This window comes from Dermochelys coriacea, chromosome 3 (assembly GCF_009764565.3).
Source record: "Dermochelys coriacea isolate rDerCor1 chromosome 3, rDerCor1.pri.v4, whole genome shotgun sequence".
NCBI classification, from domain to species: Eukaryota; Metazoa; Chordata; order Testudines; family Dermochelyidae; genus Dermochelys; species Dermochelys coriacea.
In genome coordinates this window covers 208,046,160-208,066,237 of record NC_050070.1, presented here as the reverse complement: position 1 = coordinate 208,066,237, position 20,078 = coordinate 208,046,160, and the positions used below count along the sequence as shown (strand labels likewise).

Sequence of the window (20,078 nt, the reverse complement as noted above, 5' to 3'; positions counted from 1 at the left end):
TCCCTGTGAGTTGCTGTATGTACTGTACAGCATCATGTGAATAGAAACTGCACTGGAAATTTACATGCCCTAGTGATGCTAAATCTACTTTCTCTAATTCAGGTGGAAGAAGAAATTAAGTCTGACCTCTACATGCTGTTCTTTCATATAGTCCAGCGTATTCCTGAATACCTTATTCAGTTACAGGTAGGAATAACGCATGAAAATTGCCCGGGTCTCCCACTGGCCTGTAATGATAATACTTGGTATTAACGTTTCCACTGCATGTCACTTCTCTCAGAGCTGGTCTTTGAGGCCTGCACAGCTGCAGCCACCCGGCGAAATCTCTGGGCCCTTGAAAGTGGAAGCCAGTGGAGACTGGTCTCTTGGAGTGATTTCTCGTGAGACTCTCTCATGATTGGCAGTTTCCCCAGGGTCAGGACAACCTTTGCATCCTGGGAATGCCCTCTATTCTGAGAAACCCCAGACCCTCGCTCAGCTGTTGGGGATGTGTGGGCTTCCAGTGACTGGGCTAGGACTGCCGGGAACTATTAGCCAACCATGTACTGCGGAGTCCACTCCTTTGCTGAGTAGCCAGCATGGTCTCTAGCCACAGAGATGGTGCCTTACTAGTGTGAGAGGCAGCATGGCCTAGTGGGACTGGCATGGAAATGAAGGGCTCCTGTTATTCAGGCCCAGCTCCGACATCAGCCCACACCTTGGCCACGGCTGGGTCGTGTCTTGATCCCTCTAGCTGAGTTTCCCAATTTGGAAACAGTGCTAATCCGTCCCTGTGGAGTGGTGATGCTCTGGCTATGACTCAGTGCTTTTACAGGGGTGTTAGAGAGATGGGGAGGACATGTGAAAGGGGGGAAGAATGTAACCTGGGGTGTGGCTATGAGAACGTCAGTGAGAGGGAAGCGGAGCCATGAAGGAAGGAGCGGAGAGAGAATGCAAACAGGATGGGAGCCGCCTGCAGAGGGCTAGATGTGGGAGGAGACAGGGAGGGGGTAAAGGAATGGCAGAAGAGGCTACCCAACGTAGACACTCACACATTGTTTAGGTTAGTGACCGCTTTTGAGGGGATGGGTAACCCTCTCCTTGCTGGCATCCATTTCTCTGTAACAGGGACATACAAAATCCGAGGGGGCAGGGCTAGCAGCGCACAAACAAGAACAACAAGTGCTGCAGAAACAGCTGGCTCTTGCAGCAAGGAAATTGGTTTGTTGGGGATGCAAAGGATCATCTTGCTGACACTCCTCTAAATCCTCAGGCTAGCACTGTGCAGACTGGGGTGATCACAGACAGGGTGGTGTGAGAACTGGGTCTTGGGCCTATCCCAGAAGGAAAGGCTAGCTCTGGCTTAACTGAAACAGTTCTGACTGCAAGGGAGAAAGGCAGCAGCACTATATAAAGGCCCAGGGAGCCTGGTTCATATGTATGGTGGTTGCCCCTAGAGGTCCCAGCCCCATTGTCTTAGGCACTGTCCAAATGCCTACAACCCCGTTTCAAAGAGTTCACACAATGCATTTTCAGAGCCTCATGCAGTTGGTTGATTCTTAGTACTAACCTGAGTAACGCTAGCTCCTTTGCATGAAAAGAGCGAGGACATAGTCCAAATGGTCTGCTGTGGCGATCGATCCATCAGGAATCGATTTAGCCGGTCTAGTGAAGACCTGCTAAATTGACTACAGATTGCTCTCCCGTTGACTCCGGTATTCGACCGGAATGAGAAGCGTAAGATAAGTCGATGGGAGAGTTTCTCCTGTCGACCCAGCATGGTGTAGACACCACAATAAGTCGACCTAAGCTATGTCGACTCCAGCTACATTATTCACATGGCTGGAGTTGCATACCTTAGGTCAACTTAATCCTGTAGCATAGACGTGCCCTTAGTACTAACCCAAAGTCATGCTCGCGCCTTTGCATGAAAAGAGTGAGGACATCATCCAAACGGTCTGCTTCCCTTTGCACCCCAGAACATCCTGAAGTACACCGAGCAAGAGCACCCTGATTACTACCTGCTCCTGGTGTGTGTGCAGCGCTTCCGCGTTTTTATCTCGCACTACAGCCTGCTATTACAGTGCAACGAAGACCTGCTCATACAGAAACGGAAAAAGCTGAAGAAGTAAGTCTGGCACAAGATATGGCCCTGTACTCTCAGGGAGAAATTTTGGAGCAGGTGGAAACAAAGGGCCAGATTCTCTGCTGGTGTCCATGGGCCCACTGCTCCAGTGCGGTCAAACTGTAACATTTCCACCAGCTGGGAATCTGGCTCCTGCGAGATCACAACATTTGTTGTCAAGTTTTGGATCAGATTTGGAGCAGCCACTTCCTGATGGTTCAGAGAAAGAAAAGTTCCTTTTATGTGTTCTAAATGTACTAGCCATTAATTTAAACAAATGACTTCTTGGGTCTACCCTAGAAAAAATATCTGTTGCTGACAGCAGGGGGCAGACATGGATTCAGCTGCAAGCATCCAGCAAATCAAGGTTAAGACTTGCTTTGAGCAGATTTTAGCCACTGCTTGCTGAAATAGCTTTGGATAGGCCCTGAAGACCTTACAGTCTCAATAGACAAGACAGAATTATTGTCGCAGCAGAAAGGGAACTGAAGCACAGTGGGTTAAGTAAGTTGCTTGATGTCCTACAGGAAGTCTGTGGCTGAGCTGGGAATCAACCCTAGATTTCCCAAGTCCCACATGAGGGCCGTAACCACAAAGACATCACCCTTTCTCACAAATGAGGCTCTTACTGAAGCGATGAGCAAACTTGCCATGTGCCTTAAAAAAATAACACAGACTGTGCTGCTTCTGCTGATCTCTTGCTCCCCTTCTGCCTGGGTCTGTTTATTGGTGATGAATTTCAATTCCCCTAGGTCATCCCTGGTTAAGTTATACAAAGGTCTAGCTTCTCAGTGTGCCAGTGCCAGCCAGGAGGGTTCTCAGACACCCAGCACAACAGCCATCCGAGACAGCGGGATCCACTCCGAAGAGGTGATGCAGCTGTTCCCTGCAGCCCCCTCTTCTAGCACAGCAGCCATGTAAGCCAATTGTCAGGCCGGTATCACTTCCCTCCCCACACAGCCCCAACAACTAGAAATAGCCAAGCATGTTGCTGCAGCATGGCCATCCTGGGGTGGGTCCTCTGTGCAGGGTAATAAAGCTCTCCATGCATTCTCAGGGGGAAGTACATTCTGGGGGCAGGTTTGAGTAGTGAGGAATGCCTGGGGAAGGGAGAGGAACATGCCTCCTGGAAAACAGCTTGGAAATTCTTGATGTAGAAGCAGAGGGATTGTAGTAGCCAATCAGAGTCAAGAGATTTGCATTATCCCAATGGAGTTATAGCAAAATAACTCCATGATTATGCAAATGCCTGCTCTCTGGTTGGCTAATAAGGGCTGCCAGACTGTCCAAAAAGATTAAAATATGCTACAGCTGAGGAAGAGCAGGCTAGTTCGGGAGAGGTGGTTATTGGACGTGCACTCAAAGCAGTGGGGAAGCCCGCCATTTTTCTGTTCTAGTCAGTGCTTGTTGAAAAATAGCAAGGACTTCCTAGAAGATCTGCTGTAGCTCCAACAGAAGGAAGGACATGAGGAAGAGTTTACTGGCGGAGGGTCTCTGGCCTGTTCTCTACAGGAAATCAGATTGGATGATCAAAATGGTCCTGTCTTGGCCTTAAAAATCCATTAAATATTTGGTGTAAAAATCACTGAAATGGTTTTCATCCCGCAGGTTGGGACAAGGAACCATTTTTTATTTATTTGAAGGTTTTTCTCAGATTTTTATATAACATTTTCAGTTTTTGAATGAAAAATGTCCACCACCTCTCATTTTAATGCAGTTTTTTGGAAAGCTGGTCTGGGTTTCCAAGGCCAAAGATTCACTCATTGAGACCCAAGAGGGTGAGCAGGGCTGCTGTGCTAGCCTGTGCAGTCCAGATCCGCTAGGGATTCATTCCAATAGATTTTCCCGAAGCACAATAATGCATTTTTCCTTGTTGTAAAACCAAAAATGGCATGAGAGAGTTTTGTGGCGTTTCAGTAATCCATCGCCATGTACTTATGGTGTTGTTTAAAAGCAAGTGACTGCTATGATTCAGTGCATTGCAGTGACAACACATTTTGTCTGCATACGAACACTTTCACTTGCTTTGCAGTTCAGGTGGTTGGGAATTTGGGGCTGAATGTTCACAAGGAGTTAGGCTCCTAACATCCACTGATTTTCATTTTACGAGCTAAAATCTAAGTGAAGAGCGTAACTCCTTTTTGAGCTTTCAGCCCTTTTCAGCTGACTTTTTTTTTCCTTTGGAAAATGCTGATTCGTCGGGTTTTGACACTTTTTTTTACTCAACATTTGGTTTTGAAATTGTCCAGATGTATCATTTCAACATCTTCTCAATGCGAAACCCCAGCTTTCCGGTTCAAAACAACATCAACACATTTTTAATATTAAAATTGAAATGAAAGAACATTTGGATATTATTGAAACCAAATATTTTGATTGATACAAACCTCCCTTTTATGTATGTATTTATTGGGATTTTCCGTTTGCAAAAATTTTTGTCCCAATTTTGGGCTGGGAAAATCTTTTTAAATCTCAATATTTCTTGGGATGGGAAAAACCGTACGTACTCGGGTGGCTAGCCTGAGCCACTGCCTGTGTCACCGCGGCCGCATGGCTATTTTTCGGTGCTGTCTCCAGCGGGTTAGCGCACGTACATCCACAGGAGCTGGGAATCTCACTTTTTCCCATCCCTGCCTCCACACTGGCAGGAGATGCTGACCATATGTGACTGTGAGGCACCTTCTCCAAGAGGAGCACACCCCTGAAACCCACAGGGAAAATCCCAACGTACTCAGCTGGAATTCCCCATGGGGGCCTCTGCCCAGCCCTCCAGCACACTAGGGGCCACCAGGGGCAGGATCTTCCCTGACCCCTGGAAGGGAAAGAGAGAGAGGCAGAGTGAGGCATGGCCCCTGAGCTAGGGGAGAGTGACAAGAGATTGAACAAGAGTAGGACTTCCCCCTCTGCTCTCAGGAGAGGGGACAGGGGCTATCCTCCACCCACCTGCAGCTCTGCCTTTCTTTAGCTCTGAGTGTGAGTGGATGAGCGGCCTGTGCTCCCAGAGTTACTGCACAGGTACTGGAACAGCTCCTGCAGGCATGGCAGGGTTTACATCACTCTGGGGTCTAGTTGCACTGGGACACCCACGTACAGTCACCAGATGGTTCCTCCCTGCTGCCAGTCCAGGCCTGCTGCTTTCTGGCATTTGCTGCACCATACAGAATGCTTGCGACACCCGTATTGAATGGCACTTGAGTGACTCAGGTAGCGGCTGAACCAGGCTTGCCAAATGCATGTGCATCACAGTTCTTTCTGTATTTCCTCCCCCCACTTCCTTCCTTTTTAAGGCATTTGATGCCACAGCTGAAGAAGAACCAGCCTACCATGATGGAGAATATCCAGGCTGGGAAGCCATCGGACTGGGAAGTGGAGGCTAGAAAACACGAAAGGCCTGAGAATATCCTCGCTTCATCTCAGTTCCCCGAGCAGGAGCTAAAGGCCATGTCCATCCCCTTGCAAGCGATCCCGGAGATGGAATATGAAACTCCCCCAGCCGATTCAGTGGGAAATGCCGAGAGATCTGTCAGGACCTCAATGGAGCTGCTGCAGGATGCTAGAAGCTTTGCTCCAAACTATGAAGAGTTGGACTATGGGGGGGAAGTTTTCACCCTGCCAGGTCCCTACGAGGACGAGACCTTTCAAAATCTGGCTCTTTTTGAAAACTGCTCCCCGGCCTCCTCTGAATCCAGCCTAGATATTTGCTTTTTAAGGCCTGTTAGCTTTACAGTGGAACCAGACAGGACAGATCACTCGTCACAGCCGCTGCCTAAAAGCAGCAGTGCTTACAAACAGGAGGTGTTTCACAGCAAAGGCAAGCAGCTGAGCAGGTCCCTGAAGGAGTTCCCCAGGAGCACTGAGGGCATGAGCACTAGACTCTACAGCACCAGAAGCAGCAGCAGTAGCCAGTTGCAGCACAAGCAGGAGAGAAGCATGCAACCTCACCTGATCTCTGCATCATCTAGAAGCTCCCAAAGGAGCTACTTCCCCCCACCGAGAGGGCTGGGGGAGAAACAGAGCTTTTTGGAAGTAAGGAGGCGAAAATAAAAAAGCAAAATTTTGCAGCAGGGTCGGAGAAACTTTTAAGGGAGAATTTTCCAAAATAGCTTCCAAATTTGCACATGCATAGCCTTCCCCTGCACAGATACATCAGGTGGTGAGAAGCAGAAGGGCACAATTTGCACCCAAATACCAGGCTGCAAGGGGGCAAATGCAGGTTTGGTGAACGCAATTTTGTGGGTGCAGGTTCAGAGACCACTTTTGAAAATTTGGCCCTTCTTGTGTGTCTAATTTGTTTCTCCCACCTGTCACTGAGACCCCATGATCCATGCTTTTCTCAGTGCTGGGCAGCCCCCTGCAGCAAGCACCTTGCTGAAGGAAACAGGTTAACAATGGAGCACACCCTTTGAAATGAGGGCTCAGACCCCCGTTGGCTTGCTGGTGGTGGGCAAAAGAGGCAGAGCCAAGAGCACCTGCATTAAGACAAATGCAGTTAGGGCCTGATCCGCAGCTGCTATAAATCCATGTGGCTCCACTGAAGCCAGTGGGCCCAGATCCTCAGCAGGTGTAAACCATTTCTGCACCACTGAAGTCAGCTCAACTGCAGCAGCTGAGGATCTGGCCCACAGGCTCTAGCCCAACTGGCACCTGATTTCCGTCTCCAGAAGCAGTGCTAACCTGTGTCTGAACATGGACAGGGCTCCACTCTGGTAATCCCGGCTTTGTACAAACTTATACAAAAGTGATGGCTTAGAACAGGACACAGCACTAACCCTGACTGGCACAGGGTGAGGTAAATTCAGACCTGGGGGGCACTTGTACCCCCCTCCCTCAGAGGACATATTTGGTGGCACTGTCCTCTCTGAGAGGCTTCTCCAGGGATGGGCACTGTTGGCCTGTGTGGAGAGCTGGGGAATGCCCGGAAGGGGATGGGGAGGAGTGAACAAGGAGAGCCCTGGAAACACTGAAGAGATAGCTAAGGAGCACAGACGATGAAGATTAGAAAACGGTGGGGAGGAGGAGGGAGAAGCGACTGAGGTAGGGCCGAATGCCTGGTTAACAGCCTGCAGTTGTTAATAATTACCCCTAGCTCTTATCTAGCACTTCTCATCAAAGTGCTTCACCCAAGGAGGGCTGGATCCTTGTCCCCATTTTACAGACAGGGAAACTGAGGCACAGAGGGTGACGACTTGCCTAAGGTCAGTGGCAGAGCCGGAAATAGACCCCAGGTGGCCAGTCAAGTGCTTTGTCCACTAGACCACACTGCTTAGTTAAGCAGGCATCAAAAGTCCTGGAGGGGTCTGGGGTCCACTGCCTGCCTAGCAACAAGGGGTGGGATCAGCAGAAATCAGCACTTAACGCTTGAGTATGGGAGTATGGGAACTTAACTAGGATAGCTATTGCAGAACAGCTCCCCGCTCTCATTCTGGAGTAGCTATAGCGCTTTAAACTCAGCCCCTTCCAGCATCACTTCCCCGTGCAGACCACTATTTAGAGGAAGGGGCCCTACAGCATCATTGCCTCAGCACCAATGGGAGGAGCTGGCGCAAAAGGGGACAAGTTCGGGGCAGTTGTGAATGGACTTCAGTGGCTCAGGGAAGAGTCCCTCACTGACACACTTACGTTACAGTCCCTGTGTCAGTGAGTGGTGACCTCATGCTGTGCCCTGCGGGTGCGCATACACTGAGTGACAAAGCCAGCGGCACCAGCCGCCCTCCCCCAGAGGTGCCCTCTGTCCAACACGGTGAGCCTGCCTGATGCAGGATCCACTGGTAGGGGGTGCCACAGCCCTGCACCGCTTTGCCCCATGGTTGGTGAAGGATTCTGAATCCTTGCAGATGAAAAGCCAGAGTTGGTAAAAGGGACATTGTTCAGCTTCCTGACGTGGCTTAAAACAGTTGCTTTGTATAATGGTTATTTTTGCCCCTCAATTATTCTTCCTCTGTTCTCCTGGCTTTACAGACCCCACATTAACTGCTGTGCAGGGGCATCACTACTGCAGAAGTCTGAGCGATGGAACAGTCTACCCACATAGACAAGTGCAGAGTGTAAATAAGGTTCAGATTTTTAACCGTGAGGGTAATTAACTACTGGAACAACTTACCAAAGGCTGTAGGAGTCTCCCTCACTGGCAATTTTTAAATCAGATTGGATGCTTTGCTAATAGATATGCTGTAGTTCAAACAGGAATTAGTGTAGGGAAGTTCTATGGCCTGTATTATACAGGAGTTAAAACTAGATGAGCACAATGGTCCTTTTTGGCCTTGGAATCTATGAAACCAGACTCCTCAACATGACCTGGCTGTCAGGTTCCTCCGTTTCCTCCACTGCAGAGAGAAGGGTGAGGTTGTAAATGCTGGTTAAACCATCTTTTCCATTTTAGGAGCTACATGCAGAAGACAACACCAGGTTCTGCCAGAAGGATGACAACGAGCAAACATCCTTCAGCGAGCACAACCCGCGGCAGGAACCCAAAGGGGGCTTCCGGAGCTCCTTCCGCAAGCTCTTCAAAAAGAAATGAGCAGCCCAGCAGGAGGTGGGCAGTGATCTAACTCCTGTAACTGCTACAGTTCTTCCCCTGAGCCCTGAGCTTGCAGACAGAAAACAATCCAGGGCTGCAACTTCCAGGTCCAGGGCCAACACAATAGAAAAGAGGGGGGAGTTTTCCATTGCTGACCCACAAAAGCAACTTGCTCTCCCTAAAACAGTGGAGGGGTGCACAGTGGATCGAAACGGAGATTGTTAGAGGTAGCGCAAATTTGGTGACAATAGGAACCCACCGAGCCTTCACCCAAAACCTAAACTCAACTTTCCATCAGGTCCCACTCAATCATTTTTCTCTGCCCTGCCACGTTCCTCTGAGGCCCAAAAGTGGAAGTACATGTGAGGGAGGCTGCACTTGTAGGTTTTCAGCCTGACTGGAAGCAGGAAGACCTTGGCTGAACAGGATTTCCAGCTTGATGTTGGAGGGCTGAGAGGTTCTGATCAGCGTGGAGCTTTGGCTGGGACCCTGGCTTTCTGAACTTCACCGTCCCTGGCAGTTCTGCTGTAACTTTCATTCTGCATGACTCCCTCTGATTGTTTCAATACTGTAGGAACAGTTGCTCTTCCTGGCATATTCTTATGATATATTATTTGTATTTTGGCAGCCCTTAGTGATCACGGCTCCATTATGCGAGGCACTTGGTCACATATGCAGTTTATAGGTCCCCTTTTATTTTCTTTTTGCTACCAAAAACTCAGCCTGGGGCCTGCGTCTCACTGTGTCTCTGTACAGCACTTGGCACAATGGGGCCGTGATCTTGGATGAGGCTTCCAATGCTACTGTGGTTGTTAATCATGACTGTGTGAAAGCTCTGTACCTTCCCTGGCCTATACAGTATCTTGTGAATTAACCTGGAATGCACCACCAGTTACAAGTGTTTCCTGAGGTGTGAGGACTTTTTTTTTTTTTCCTCCATAACAAAGCTATGATTTCCACCCCCTGCTCATGCTATGGCAAACCCTTAGCCTCAGAAATGATAGCTACGCAGAAAGTTACCGTATATCCTTTAGTTAAAATGAAAAAAAGGAACAGAAGGAAATCTGTGCCCTTCCTGGGTGCGATACGTACTGAGCTTTGGCAGCAAGGACAGTTGTTTACGTAGGGCTATAACTCTGGAGGCAGTTTATTTATGATGTGTGTTACTCTAGCGCCTTAGATGCCACCTGGGATTGGACCTTGTTGTGTGCGGTACTGTACAGAGTAAGACAGAGCTCCCTGCCCCAATAAGCTTACAATCTAAATAGACAAGAGCAACACACAATAAAGAAAAGGTGTAGAACATACAAATAGAGCTCCCAAACTCCAGAACCATAAGGCTGCGTGGATCTCTTGCCATTTCCCTGGGTACTTACACTGGAGATGAGATTGACTAGTATATCGGAATCCTCCAATCAAAATTACAAACATGGCCATGGACCTAAAAGGTGACCTGGCCTGTTCCACTGTCACCTTGGGATTGGGCCCCACTGTATGGCTGGTGTGTTTGAAATGTGATACGGTTGAAATCAGGCTACAGAAAAAGAAAGGATGACCCCTCAGAGACAAACCTGTTGAGTTCTTCTCAGTTTTCCCTCTATTAGTAGAATAATAGTTTTATTTGTAGTGCCATAGCACCTAGGAACCCTCATCATGGACCAGGATCCCATTGTGCTCGGGCTGTATAAACACAGAACAAAAAGACACGGTATGCCCCCAAGAGTTTTCAATCTAAGTATGAGAGAAGAGTCAATAGATAGATACACACAGGGGAGTACAAGGACAGTGCAACAGTCCTGATCAGCATGATCAGCAGTGGTCTCTGGACACCAGCTGCCTAACGGAATCAAGTTGTTTGTAGACATTGAGGCAGACAATGAGGTAGCTTTGTGGCTGTCTACGGGGAGCTCCTCCGCAGTGCGAGGGGCAGCACAGGAGAAAGCACTGAAGGGCTTGTTTGAAAATGCAACAAGCGGACAATGGAGACTGGCATCATGGGCTGATTGGAGGTGGGAGTTGACATTTCAATAGCAAATGAGAGATGAGAGGTAGGTGGGGATAAGCCTTGAAAGTGAATACAAGTAGCTTGTGTGTGATGGACGAGAAAATGGGGAGCCAATGAAGGGATGCAAAGAGAGGGGGGACATGGTCAAAGTGGCGGGCTAAGCACTGATCTTCGCAGCAGCATTCAGAGTGGATATGAACAGGACAAGATGACATTAGTCAAGGCCAGAGGAAAGGATGTTGCATTAATGAAGATGGGAGATGATGAGAACTTGGATGAGTTCTAGCTGTGTGGATGGACAGGAAAGGCCATATCTTAAGAGATGTTGTGAAGCAGGAATCTGCAAGATTTAGACAGCCTGGATGTGAGGATTTAGAGAGCGATCTGAGTTCAAGATGACAGCCTATTGCAGGCCTTAGTGACAGGCAAGATGGTGGCACTGTCCACTGTGATTGAGAAAGGAAGTAGGAAAGAGGGTATTCGGGGGGGGGGGGGGGAATTAGGCAAGTTTTAGCCAAGTTTAGCTTCAGCTGGTGGCTGCACATCTGTGAGGAGATGTCAGAGAGACTGGACCAGATTTTAGTTTGGACAGAAGGAGGCAGTCTAAAGGAGAGAGGTAGATCTGAGAGTCATTGGCATAGAGATGACAGTTTTGTGTTTGGATGGGATTATCCAGCAAAAGCTGTAGAGGGAGAAGAGAGCGCCCTTTGGAACACAGGCTGGATTAAGGAGATTGGAGGGCAGGGCTAATGTTTTTTGGAGGCCTCCCAGTACTAATGAGAGCAAAAAAGTACCATCTTATGACAATCAACAAGTCACGTATGATACTGAATACACACAAAAAGAAAATCAAAGACAATGAACAGGTTATATATTTCCTGGATAAACAAAAACAAAACATTGAGTCAAATGAAAATGTTGCTAGTTTAAAATGACAATCTTGTGAGCTTTAAGAGCTGCAAATTCAGTTATTGTGTTCTCAGATGACAGTGTGCAAAGTAAATCCCATTCAATTGTCATGATAGCAAGAGCACTAAGCTTCATTTCTCCTGTAGTTGACCAAAGATGATTTTTTTGGATTAAGGTAATTTTAGAGAACAATTGCTCTGCTTTACAGTTGGCAATGGCTACAGTCAAATACAATCTCAACACAATGAAGATCTTCAGGAAGACGCTACTCAGATCATGCAAAAATTTGATTCCAGTAGCACTCTTATCCTGCATATCACAGTATCTTATAAATGCTGAAAAATAAAACATTTCCGCAAAAGGACAGACTCTAGATCATTCGGGTAACTACTGAGCAACGCCTGAGTGCATGATTGCATCTCTTCTTCACTTCATACTTGTTCAAGAAAAATAAGGAAGCCAAATTTTGCAGATAGTTCAGCATAACATTCACTTCTTTTTAGTTCTGAACTTAGTTTATTGAGGATAACATAAAAACATTCAACCTCTCATTTCCTTTGGTCTTGTAATGTCACTTTTACCATCAGGAAATTTTTGTTTTACCGTACATTTGTATTCTGTAGGACTTATCACATCCCAGTTTTTTGCTTGCATCTCAAAAATTGTCAAAACTGAGACTGTAACCTTGTGACAGACTTTTGCAAGGAAGTCAGCAAAGAACAGCAACAAGATCCAGACCTGGCTTTTGAAACAGACTAGTGTTGTTAAACCTTGCTAGTATCACAGTCTAGAAGATACTCATAACTGAAGTTAGCACATCTTCTTGTACAACTATTGTGCCTCTCCCAGTTTTACTGTTTTCCTTGGCATTGTGTATTGTTTCTTTCAAACAATGTTGAATGCCTCATAGTCTAGTACAATCGTTTTACAAGATTCAGCATGACAGGATCATCTTGTCTTCAAAACCATTTTTAGGGCAAAGAGTTCTTAGCTCACACTTGACAACTTTGTTGTACAGAAGCTGCCATTGCCTAGGTGATGCCGCATTAAAAAAAAGTTTCTGAACAAAACTTAAAAAGTTTATGGCTTCCATGCAAGAATCAATGCTGCAAGTTCCAACTATGTTCAGAAAATGAGCTGTGCATGGCACATACACAGCTAGTGGGCTTAGTTTTTGATCTGAGCTTGAAGACCATCATACTTTCCAGACGTGGTAAGAACGGCCATACTGGGTCTAACAAGGGTCCATCTTAGCCCGGTATCCTCCTGTCTTCCGACAGCGGCCAATGCCAGATGTTACTTGTGTTATTGGATGACTGACCTCTGCAGTTTTCAACAGCAATATTGTCTGTGTCCAGTAAAAACCATCACTGTCTGGAGGAGCAACTTGACCGTGTGGCTTTCTATTGGTAGAAACCCAATGAAATGGTCATATGCAGCACCACGCAAGCAGTATTGTAAAATGACAGATAACTGATTAACATGAGTGATGTCAGGACTTCAGTGTACTGCCAAAGAGAAGTATTTCACCTGTTTGACTTCAGTGACAATGAATTCCAAAACCTTATGTTTCATTAGCTCAAAGAACTCATCACAGATTGGTTTTGACAGCTAGGATGGGAGACCTTTCCCTTTGTTTCTATAGTGTTTCATGTGCTCATTTAGAAATGGGTCAATTTTGGTGATGCTTCAAGAATACCTAGATCATTTCTGTTCTGAGGAGAGTTGGTAACTTCCTCCCTTCCTCTGAATACAAATCATGTTCAGCAAGAAGCTTAACAACTATCACAACACACCCTAAAACTTCTTTCTAGTAAGCAGTTTGCATTAGAAGCAACTGTACCATCTCTCTGTCAATCTGATGCTTGCCTTATGAACATGCTAGCCATTGTGATGTTCCACACGGTTTTCTTGAGAACAAAACCTCTCCTCTTGCTTTTTTCCATTTGGAAATGCTTGGGGTTGTCGGGCGATTAAAAAGAGTTTGCATGTGAAACAGAATAGTGCTCCTGTGGATTTACAATACCTCAACCAATACCTCTGATAACACTCATTTTACACTGCATTGGTGCACTATACTTCATATGTTGCGAGGTGGTCCTACTGCTCACCAACCCCACCCATCTGACAGAGTTCCTTCTGATCCCATCACTCCATGAATCTTGCTCTTGCAAGTAACAGGAAGGATTGCTGAATGTAAAATTTGTGATCATGGGAATCAGCATATTGAAAAGAAAAAGTAGTTTCTCAGCCACCTGGGAAAAAGAATTTAAATTCATTGAAAGAAGTAGGAAAGGAGAGAACGCTGCATCCTGCCGCTATTGTAAGTGTGACATTGATGTTTCAGTTTGTGGGAAAGGTCCTGTAATACAAAATGTTGAAACTGCTAAACAGAATCAAACACAAAAGCTGTTACAAAAAGTGCAAACTTTTAAAAAAAAGTTTATGGCCCACCCTTGACCACAGAGTTACTGCAGCAGAACTCACCAAACATTTCATGCAGTCAAGCACCACCACTCTTATCTAAGTCTGGATTGCAAGCAAAAGTGAATAGAACTATTTTTAGTGAGTCCAGAATTGCTAAAAGAACTACATTTGTTATCTGATGGCCACTGACACCTCCAACAAAGGTTCCATGAAATGCTCCCCGCTTATTTTAAGGTATTTCCATTGTATTACTGGTATTAAGTATTGTTTCTTAGATTTTTACAAAGACTGTCATGAAACTTCCTGAGCATTCGCTACTAATGCAGGCAATAGGATTGACAACTTTGAACTAAAATGATTGAACATGTCAGCACACAAGGAGACAATGTGTGTTAATTATTCTAAATTTAAGTGTTTTCCAAAACTGAAAGAGAGTAACAGTGACCTTCTTGCTACCACGATGTCAACACACGATTTGCAACGACCAAACATAACATTGCTGTAGAAAACCTAGTTTAAACGTTTACAGCCATTTTAGCATTCGCTCACCAAGTGTTCAGTAACTGGCAGAGTTCTGCAAATTTGCTGGGGTACAACACTCTATAAGTCTATGTTATGTTATGTAGTCACACCTGGGCTTTCCTTGTACCTGCTATTGACTGACTGGCAATGTGTTAGAATGGGCTTGCAAGTTACTTTCAATCTTTGGGGGAAGACAAATGCCCTGAAGTAATCTGGGATAGTCGTGGAGACTAAGCAAACAAGAATGAAATTGCTGAATTGTACTGTTTCTTCTTGAGTCAGGCTCTAAAATAATTCGGAGAGTATTGAAGCACTGGAGTCAAACTCCTTCACACTAACTTCACTGTTTGAACTGATGTCCACAAGAAACTAGAATGCAGTATAAATGACAAATTGTATTGTTACTTTCTGAACTCCAAACTGGAAAATCTCAATGAAAGTGAATGAAGGAATTGTGTGAAACAGATTTTCTGCTTTTTTAATCACTGAGCTCAAAAGTATTTACAAACCAGATCTGACCTCACTGAAAATAATGTGCACAAGAAACTGTCTCATCATTGGCAAAAGTTTTCTTTTGAAGAATTTACAGACGCTGTTGAAGTCTGCAAAACTAATTGTTATGGACATGGATGAGTTATATGAAAAACTGTGTACAATCAAAGAAGTCATGTCCTAAATTTCAAGACTGTACAATTGCTAATGAGAAATACATCAAGATTTGCAAGATGACAAAGCCAAATAGATGTGTAAACTTCAAGAATTTGAATAAAATCGGTTCTTACCTACTTTCCCTTTCATGTAGCAATGCATACACTGAAAGGGTAGTTTTGATAATGAATTGCACCAGTCAAGATAAGAGTAATTGACTGGACGTGGACACACTGAAAACCAAACGACAGAGTTACTGCAGTTTTGAAAATGCTGAGTTCAAAACCAAGTTTCCAGTATTCCTCAACAATAAGACGCTATTAGAGTCCGCCATGCCGGGGGGGGGAAAAATACAAGTAGACAATAATTGAAGCTTCATGCAATGCTTTCTATGAAATATTTTTAATTGAGGCTTTGTCCTCTCTTTAGCTGTAGTAAGAAGGACTTGGCCGCTTTTTTCAGTTCCCTGTGATGGCCACCCTGCGTGTAACACCCCAATGGCAATGTCACTGGGACCTGACACCCTTTTGTTTAGAGACTATCTGCCCAGCTGTGTAGGGAGTGGATGGATGGGGAGACACCTTGAGTGGGGTGGGGGATGGGGACGGACACCGCACAGCAGAGGAATATTGACCTAGGATTTTAAACCACATCAGGGATGTAACACAGTGCCATTACCAAGGGATCTGCTGCTCGTGCCTGCATGAATAGGCCTTTCCCCACCATAGTACTAAGCTGCTCTTACATCCCCTGAGAGCACCAAGGAGCAGGCACTGGCAGAAACCTAGGAAAGGAGGGAGCCCCCAGTAATATCTCCTGGGTCAAGAGAGGGGGAGGTACTCTCAGAATGGCAAAGCTGGCAGATGGGAGCACCCTGGGAAATGTGGACACTTGTTTCTCTGTAAAATACTTACCGTTTTTAGCGAGCTTGGAAATTAATAGAACTGGTGGATGGTACGTTTCTGCTCCTAGATCACTTCTTGTCCCGTTTTGCAGTGTCCTTGGAAATGTCACAGATTCCGTGTGGTATCGGCTCCATGTCTGCAAAATGTAACCAAGATGTGTGGGGGTGCTCAGACCCTTGGCTTGCTCACCCTGCATCTCACAGGCTAAGACCCAGCGTTTGCTTTGAGACAGCTGCACTCTAGCCTAGTTTCCTTTCTGTGACAAATAAACTTTGCTTTTAAATAACCCTAATGACTGGAAAGCACTGCTGGTTTTTTGCACTGACCACTGGCTATGGGGCACATGGGGCAGGCTGCCCCAGCCAGAAGCAAATTGACATTAAGGAAGTCAGGAGCAAAAGGGAAGAATAAGCTTGCACCCCTAGTCAGAGGGAATGGAGTTGCTGTCTCTCCCCTCTTGGAAAGAAGCTGCCCTAATGCAGTCTGGGCACAGGAGAGCTCAGGACCCACTGGGGCATTCACCTAAGGGGTTTCCCTTTCACAGTTCCCATAGCACTAGTGATTCAACACCACCTTCAGAGGGCACCAGAAACCTGTAGCTATATGGCGGGGGTCTAATTTGGGGCATCAGCTCACCTACCTGCACTTAAAGGATGATAGCTGGCTAGCTTTGAGAGCCCCATCACCATCTGGCCTTGATGAACCCAGCAAATAGTGCCTCTTTTGGCAGGTGGCCTTGGTGAGGGTGGCTTGGCCTCCTTCACAGGATAGGAATAGAGGCTTTGCCAGACTGGATCAGCTCAGAAGGTCGCTCCAGCCCAGTAGCTAACAGTAGCCACCACCAGCTGCCTCAGCAGAAGCTGCCCTGCAGGAGCACAGGGACAGTGGAGAAGCTATCTGACCTGCTCTCAGCTGGGACTGGGGCACCTGAAGCCATCCTACCACATTTGTCTTCAGCAAGCTGGTAGCTCCCCACGGCATTCTAGATCTGAGCAGCCCAGAGAGCCAGGAAGACAACAGAATCAACCCCGGGGCATCACGGAAAGGGTCATTTAACTGGGGTCTGGTTAAATGTTTTTTTTTTTTTTTTTTTTTTTTACTGTATTGTAAGATGGGCATATTTCATACTTCCCTGCTCTTGGGCAGTGGCTCTGATTAGATTCTCGGGAATTGAAGAGCAAAATATTTTTGCACTTTGCGCGATGCATATACATAATGCAAAAGCATTTTCATCACCATGTTCATCACCGCTTCCCAATATACTGGGGCTCCCCATTTTTGTATGCAAAAGTCCCAAGGGAGTTGTGCATGTAAGGAAAGCCTGCACATGGTGAAAAATGTGGTGTGTGGTGGGGGGAAGGGAGGGGAAGAGCAGGGGGGAAGGAATGTAGGGTCATGGATTTCATGGGTAGACCAGTAATCTGGGATTAATGCACAGGAGGAAGAGTAGAGTGGGGACAAGAGGAGTCAGTGTTAAAAGACAAACCCCTGTGGTGCACGGTCCTGCATTCAGAACACTAGAGGCACAGGGGACTTTGGCTCAAATCCTGTGACACTGTAAATTGCGACAAACCGATTATAGTGGCTGTACACTGGTTATAAAGGGGGGAGGCGTGAGTCATTAAGTAGTATAGTCCCAGCTGGTATGGAAAAGGAGTGTAATTTACAAGATGAAGGAGTAGCGGGAAAAGGAATTAGCATAAGGCAACACACCCACTTCCTAATCGAACACCGCCTGTTCTGGTCCTGTCCTTTCAGTGCGTAGGCTGCATGCATTTAACACACCCATTGATTGCCAAGGGTAAGCAAGTGACATGACTTTGCCATTTACACCCATTTTGAGGAGTAACTGGTTGCACCATTTACATCACTGCCTCATTTGGCCCAAAGACTTCCATGGGAGTCACTGCTGCTTATTCCAGGCTGCAATCATCTGCTTGGGGCTTGGAATGAGCACACACTAATGCATCTCGTTTTGTGACAGACATCAGCGGACCCTCCGCGCTGTGCTTTGTAACCCAAACATTGCCCATTCAGATCAACAGGCCCACTGGTGGCTGAGCAGGGAGCACTGAGCCACCATGATCCATGCATTCATCACCCCCCAGGTTAGAATGCCGCAACTCATGCTAGCTAAGGTTGAACGTACCCACTACATGGAAGCTACCACTAAATTATTACAAAGCCGGCCACTTAAAGAGCAATAAGGCCAACATGAAGGTGTATCATATCAATGTGCTCCACCTTCCAGTGGCTGCCAGATTGTTTCTGAACTGACTTCAAAATCCGTGTCCTAATTTACAGGGCCAACAGGCAAGGACCTGGCTGTCTCACAGACACTGATCCATCCATGGATTGGCCAAGGCCACTTTGCTTCTCAGGGATACTGCACACTTATGAGCACCAGGTTCGGACAACCCAGGTGCAGAGTCAAAGTTCTCAGCAGCAGATGCCTGGCTCACTTTACCAGAGGAGACCAGACTGATCCCAAACTCAGCTCCTTGCCCCTCAATGGCATCTCCTCCCATGGAGACCTGGGAGAAGAGACAACTGTCTGGGAATGTGGTGGGGAGGTCATGCAGCAGCTCATGGCACACTAGCATTAGAGCAACTAAAAAGCCAGGAATTAGCATAGGGATGCTACATCAATGCATTAATAGATGGGTGGGTTCCACATCCCCAAAACCTGAACTGCAAACTCCTTCTCAAATCCCCAACACACCCAGGGCCTGTGACCCTCATTACTAAGGGGTAGCCAAGCACTCTGCTGACTTACATGTCCCAAGTGATTGAAACATATAGCCATCCCAAACTTGAATAGCTGAGTGGATTTGCTATAGGATACAAGGCCACTTACCACCTAAAATCCAAACCAAGTCAGTCCGATTAAAACCATATGACAGTTGTTCTGCATCCTGTACGTTTGAAGGGGTCAGACCAGCTCTTCAGTGGACAGGAGTTCACATACCAACTGGCACCCATGCCGGTGGTTTCACTGGAGACACAAAAGACTGAATGAACATGGAGTAGTTCGAGCTTCAGGTCAGATTTCACCCAGTGCACTGCCATTGACTATACTATATGTTTGGTGGACAGTGGATTTTTAATTATTATTTGAAAGAAGCTTAAAGAGATTCTGCTTTACTTTCTCCCTCTTCTTTCAGACTTCAGCGACTGTTCTGTACACGTTTTAGAGATTTTTTTTTTTTTTTTACCATGTCTCTCACATACATGGATCAGAGGAAGTTATTGTCCCACCACTAACTGGAAGTGACTAGAATCTTCTCCCATGGGCAAGTGATTACAGAATTGCCCATTATGGGTGAGTCTTTGTTGTTGTTGTTGTTTGCTTGGTTTTGAATATTGTTGAGTTTTGGCCTTCCCCCCCCCAGCCCCCTGAATGTTTTTCATGAATTGTTGTTATTCAGCAAGTTCAGAATTTGGGGGGCAGGGCGGTGTACACTTCCTTCCAAGCACATAGTCCTGGCTGTTAGACAAACGATATTAGACAGAATTGACCAGTGATCTACTCTGATCTAGTTCAACATTGAGACAGATTTAGGCTCTCTCTATAAAATTATGTAGGAATCTGTGCATTAAATTGCATCATAGAGTGAATTTTTATACCCGAGTTATCAGTTCTTTAAAACAGGAAGTTAAAATGGAAAGCTGCAGAACGAGAGAAACCAAATACAATACCAGTCCTGCAATTGCTGCAGTTGTAAAACATTATAAATTCGTTCAGTTTCTGCCACTAAGTAGATTTTGCATGCTTCTCCACTCTGCAAAGCTTCCATCAGAGGGCTATCACGTGCCCAGTTCTCAAATTACTGAAATGATTACATACAACTCTGCAGAAGACTGACAAATGTCCTTAATGTGATGGACAGCATTTATCTTTCACAAACAGTGTCAGACTAGTGAGATGTTCATCCTATCTTACATATGCAAAAGCGTACACTTATGGGATATGTAAGGCATTTTTATTTTTACAACATATCTTTTTAATGCCGAAAAATAACAGCTACTATTAATTTTCAC

The 20,078-nt window shown here is 46.1% G+C and overlaps 1 protein-coding gene across 1 annotated transcript in view; it reads left to right on the top strand.

The window, feature by feature from the left end:
• Positions 1-16,047, top strand: part of ARHGEF33 (Rho guanine nucleotide exchange factor 33) — a 46,335-nt gene extending 30,288 nt beyond the window's left edge. Inside the window, exons 11-15 of the mRNA XM_038397585.2 lie at positions 103-186; positions 1,959-2,107; positions 2,857-3,021; positions 5,392-6,130; positions 8,484-16,047. Of these exons, the coding sequence (XP_038253513.1) occupies positions 103-186; positions 1,959-2,107; positions 2,857-3,021; positions 5,392-6,130; positions 8,484-8,621 (1,275 nt within the window). The 3' untranslated portion in view covers positions 8,622-16,047. The remainder of the gene's footprint in view (positions 1-102; positions 187-1,958; positions 2,108-2,856; positions 3,022-5,391; positions 6,131-8,483) is intronic.
• Positions 16,048-20,078: the final 4,031 nt, after the last annotated feature.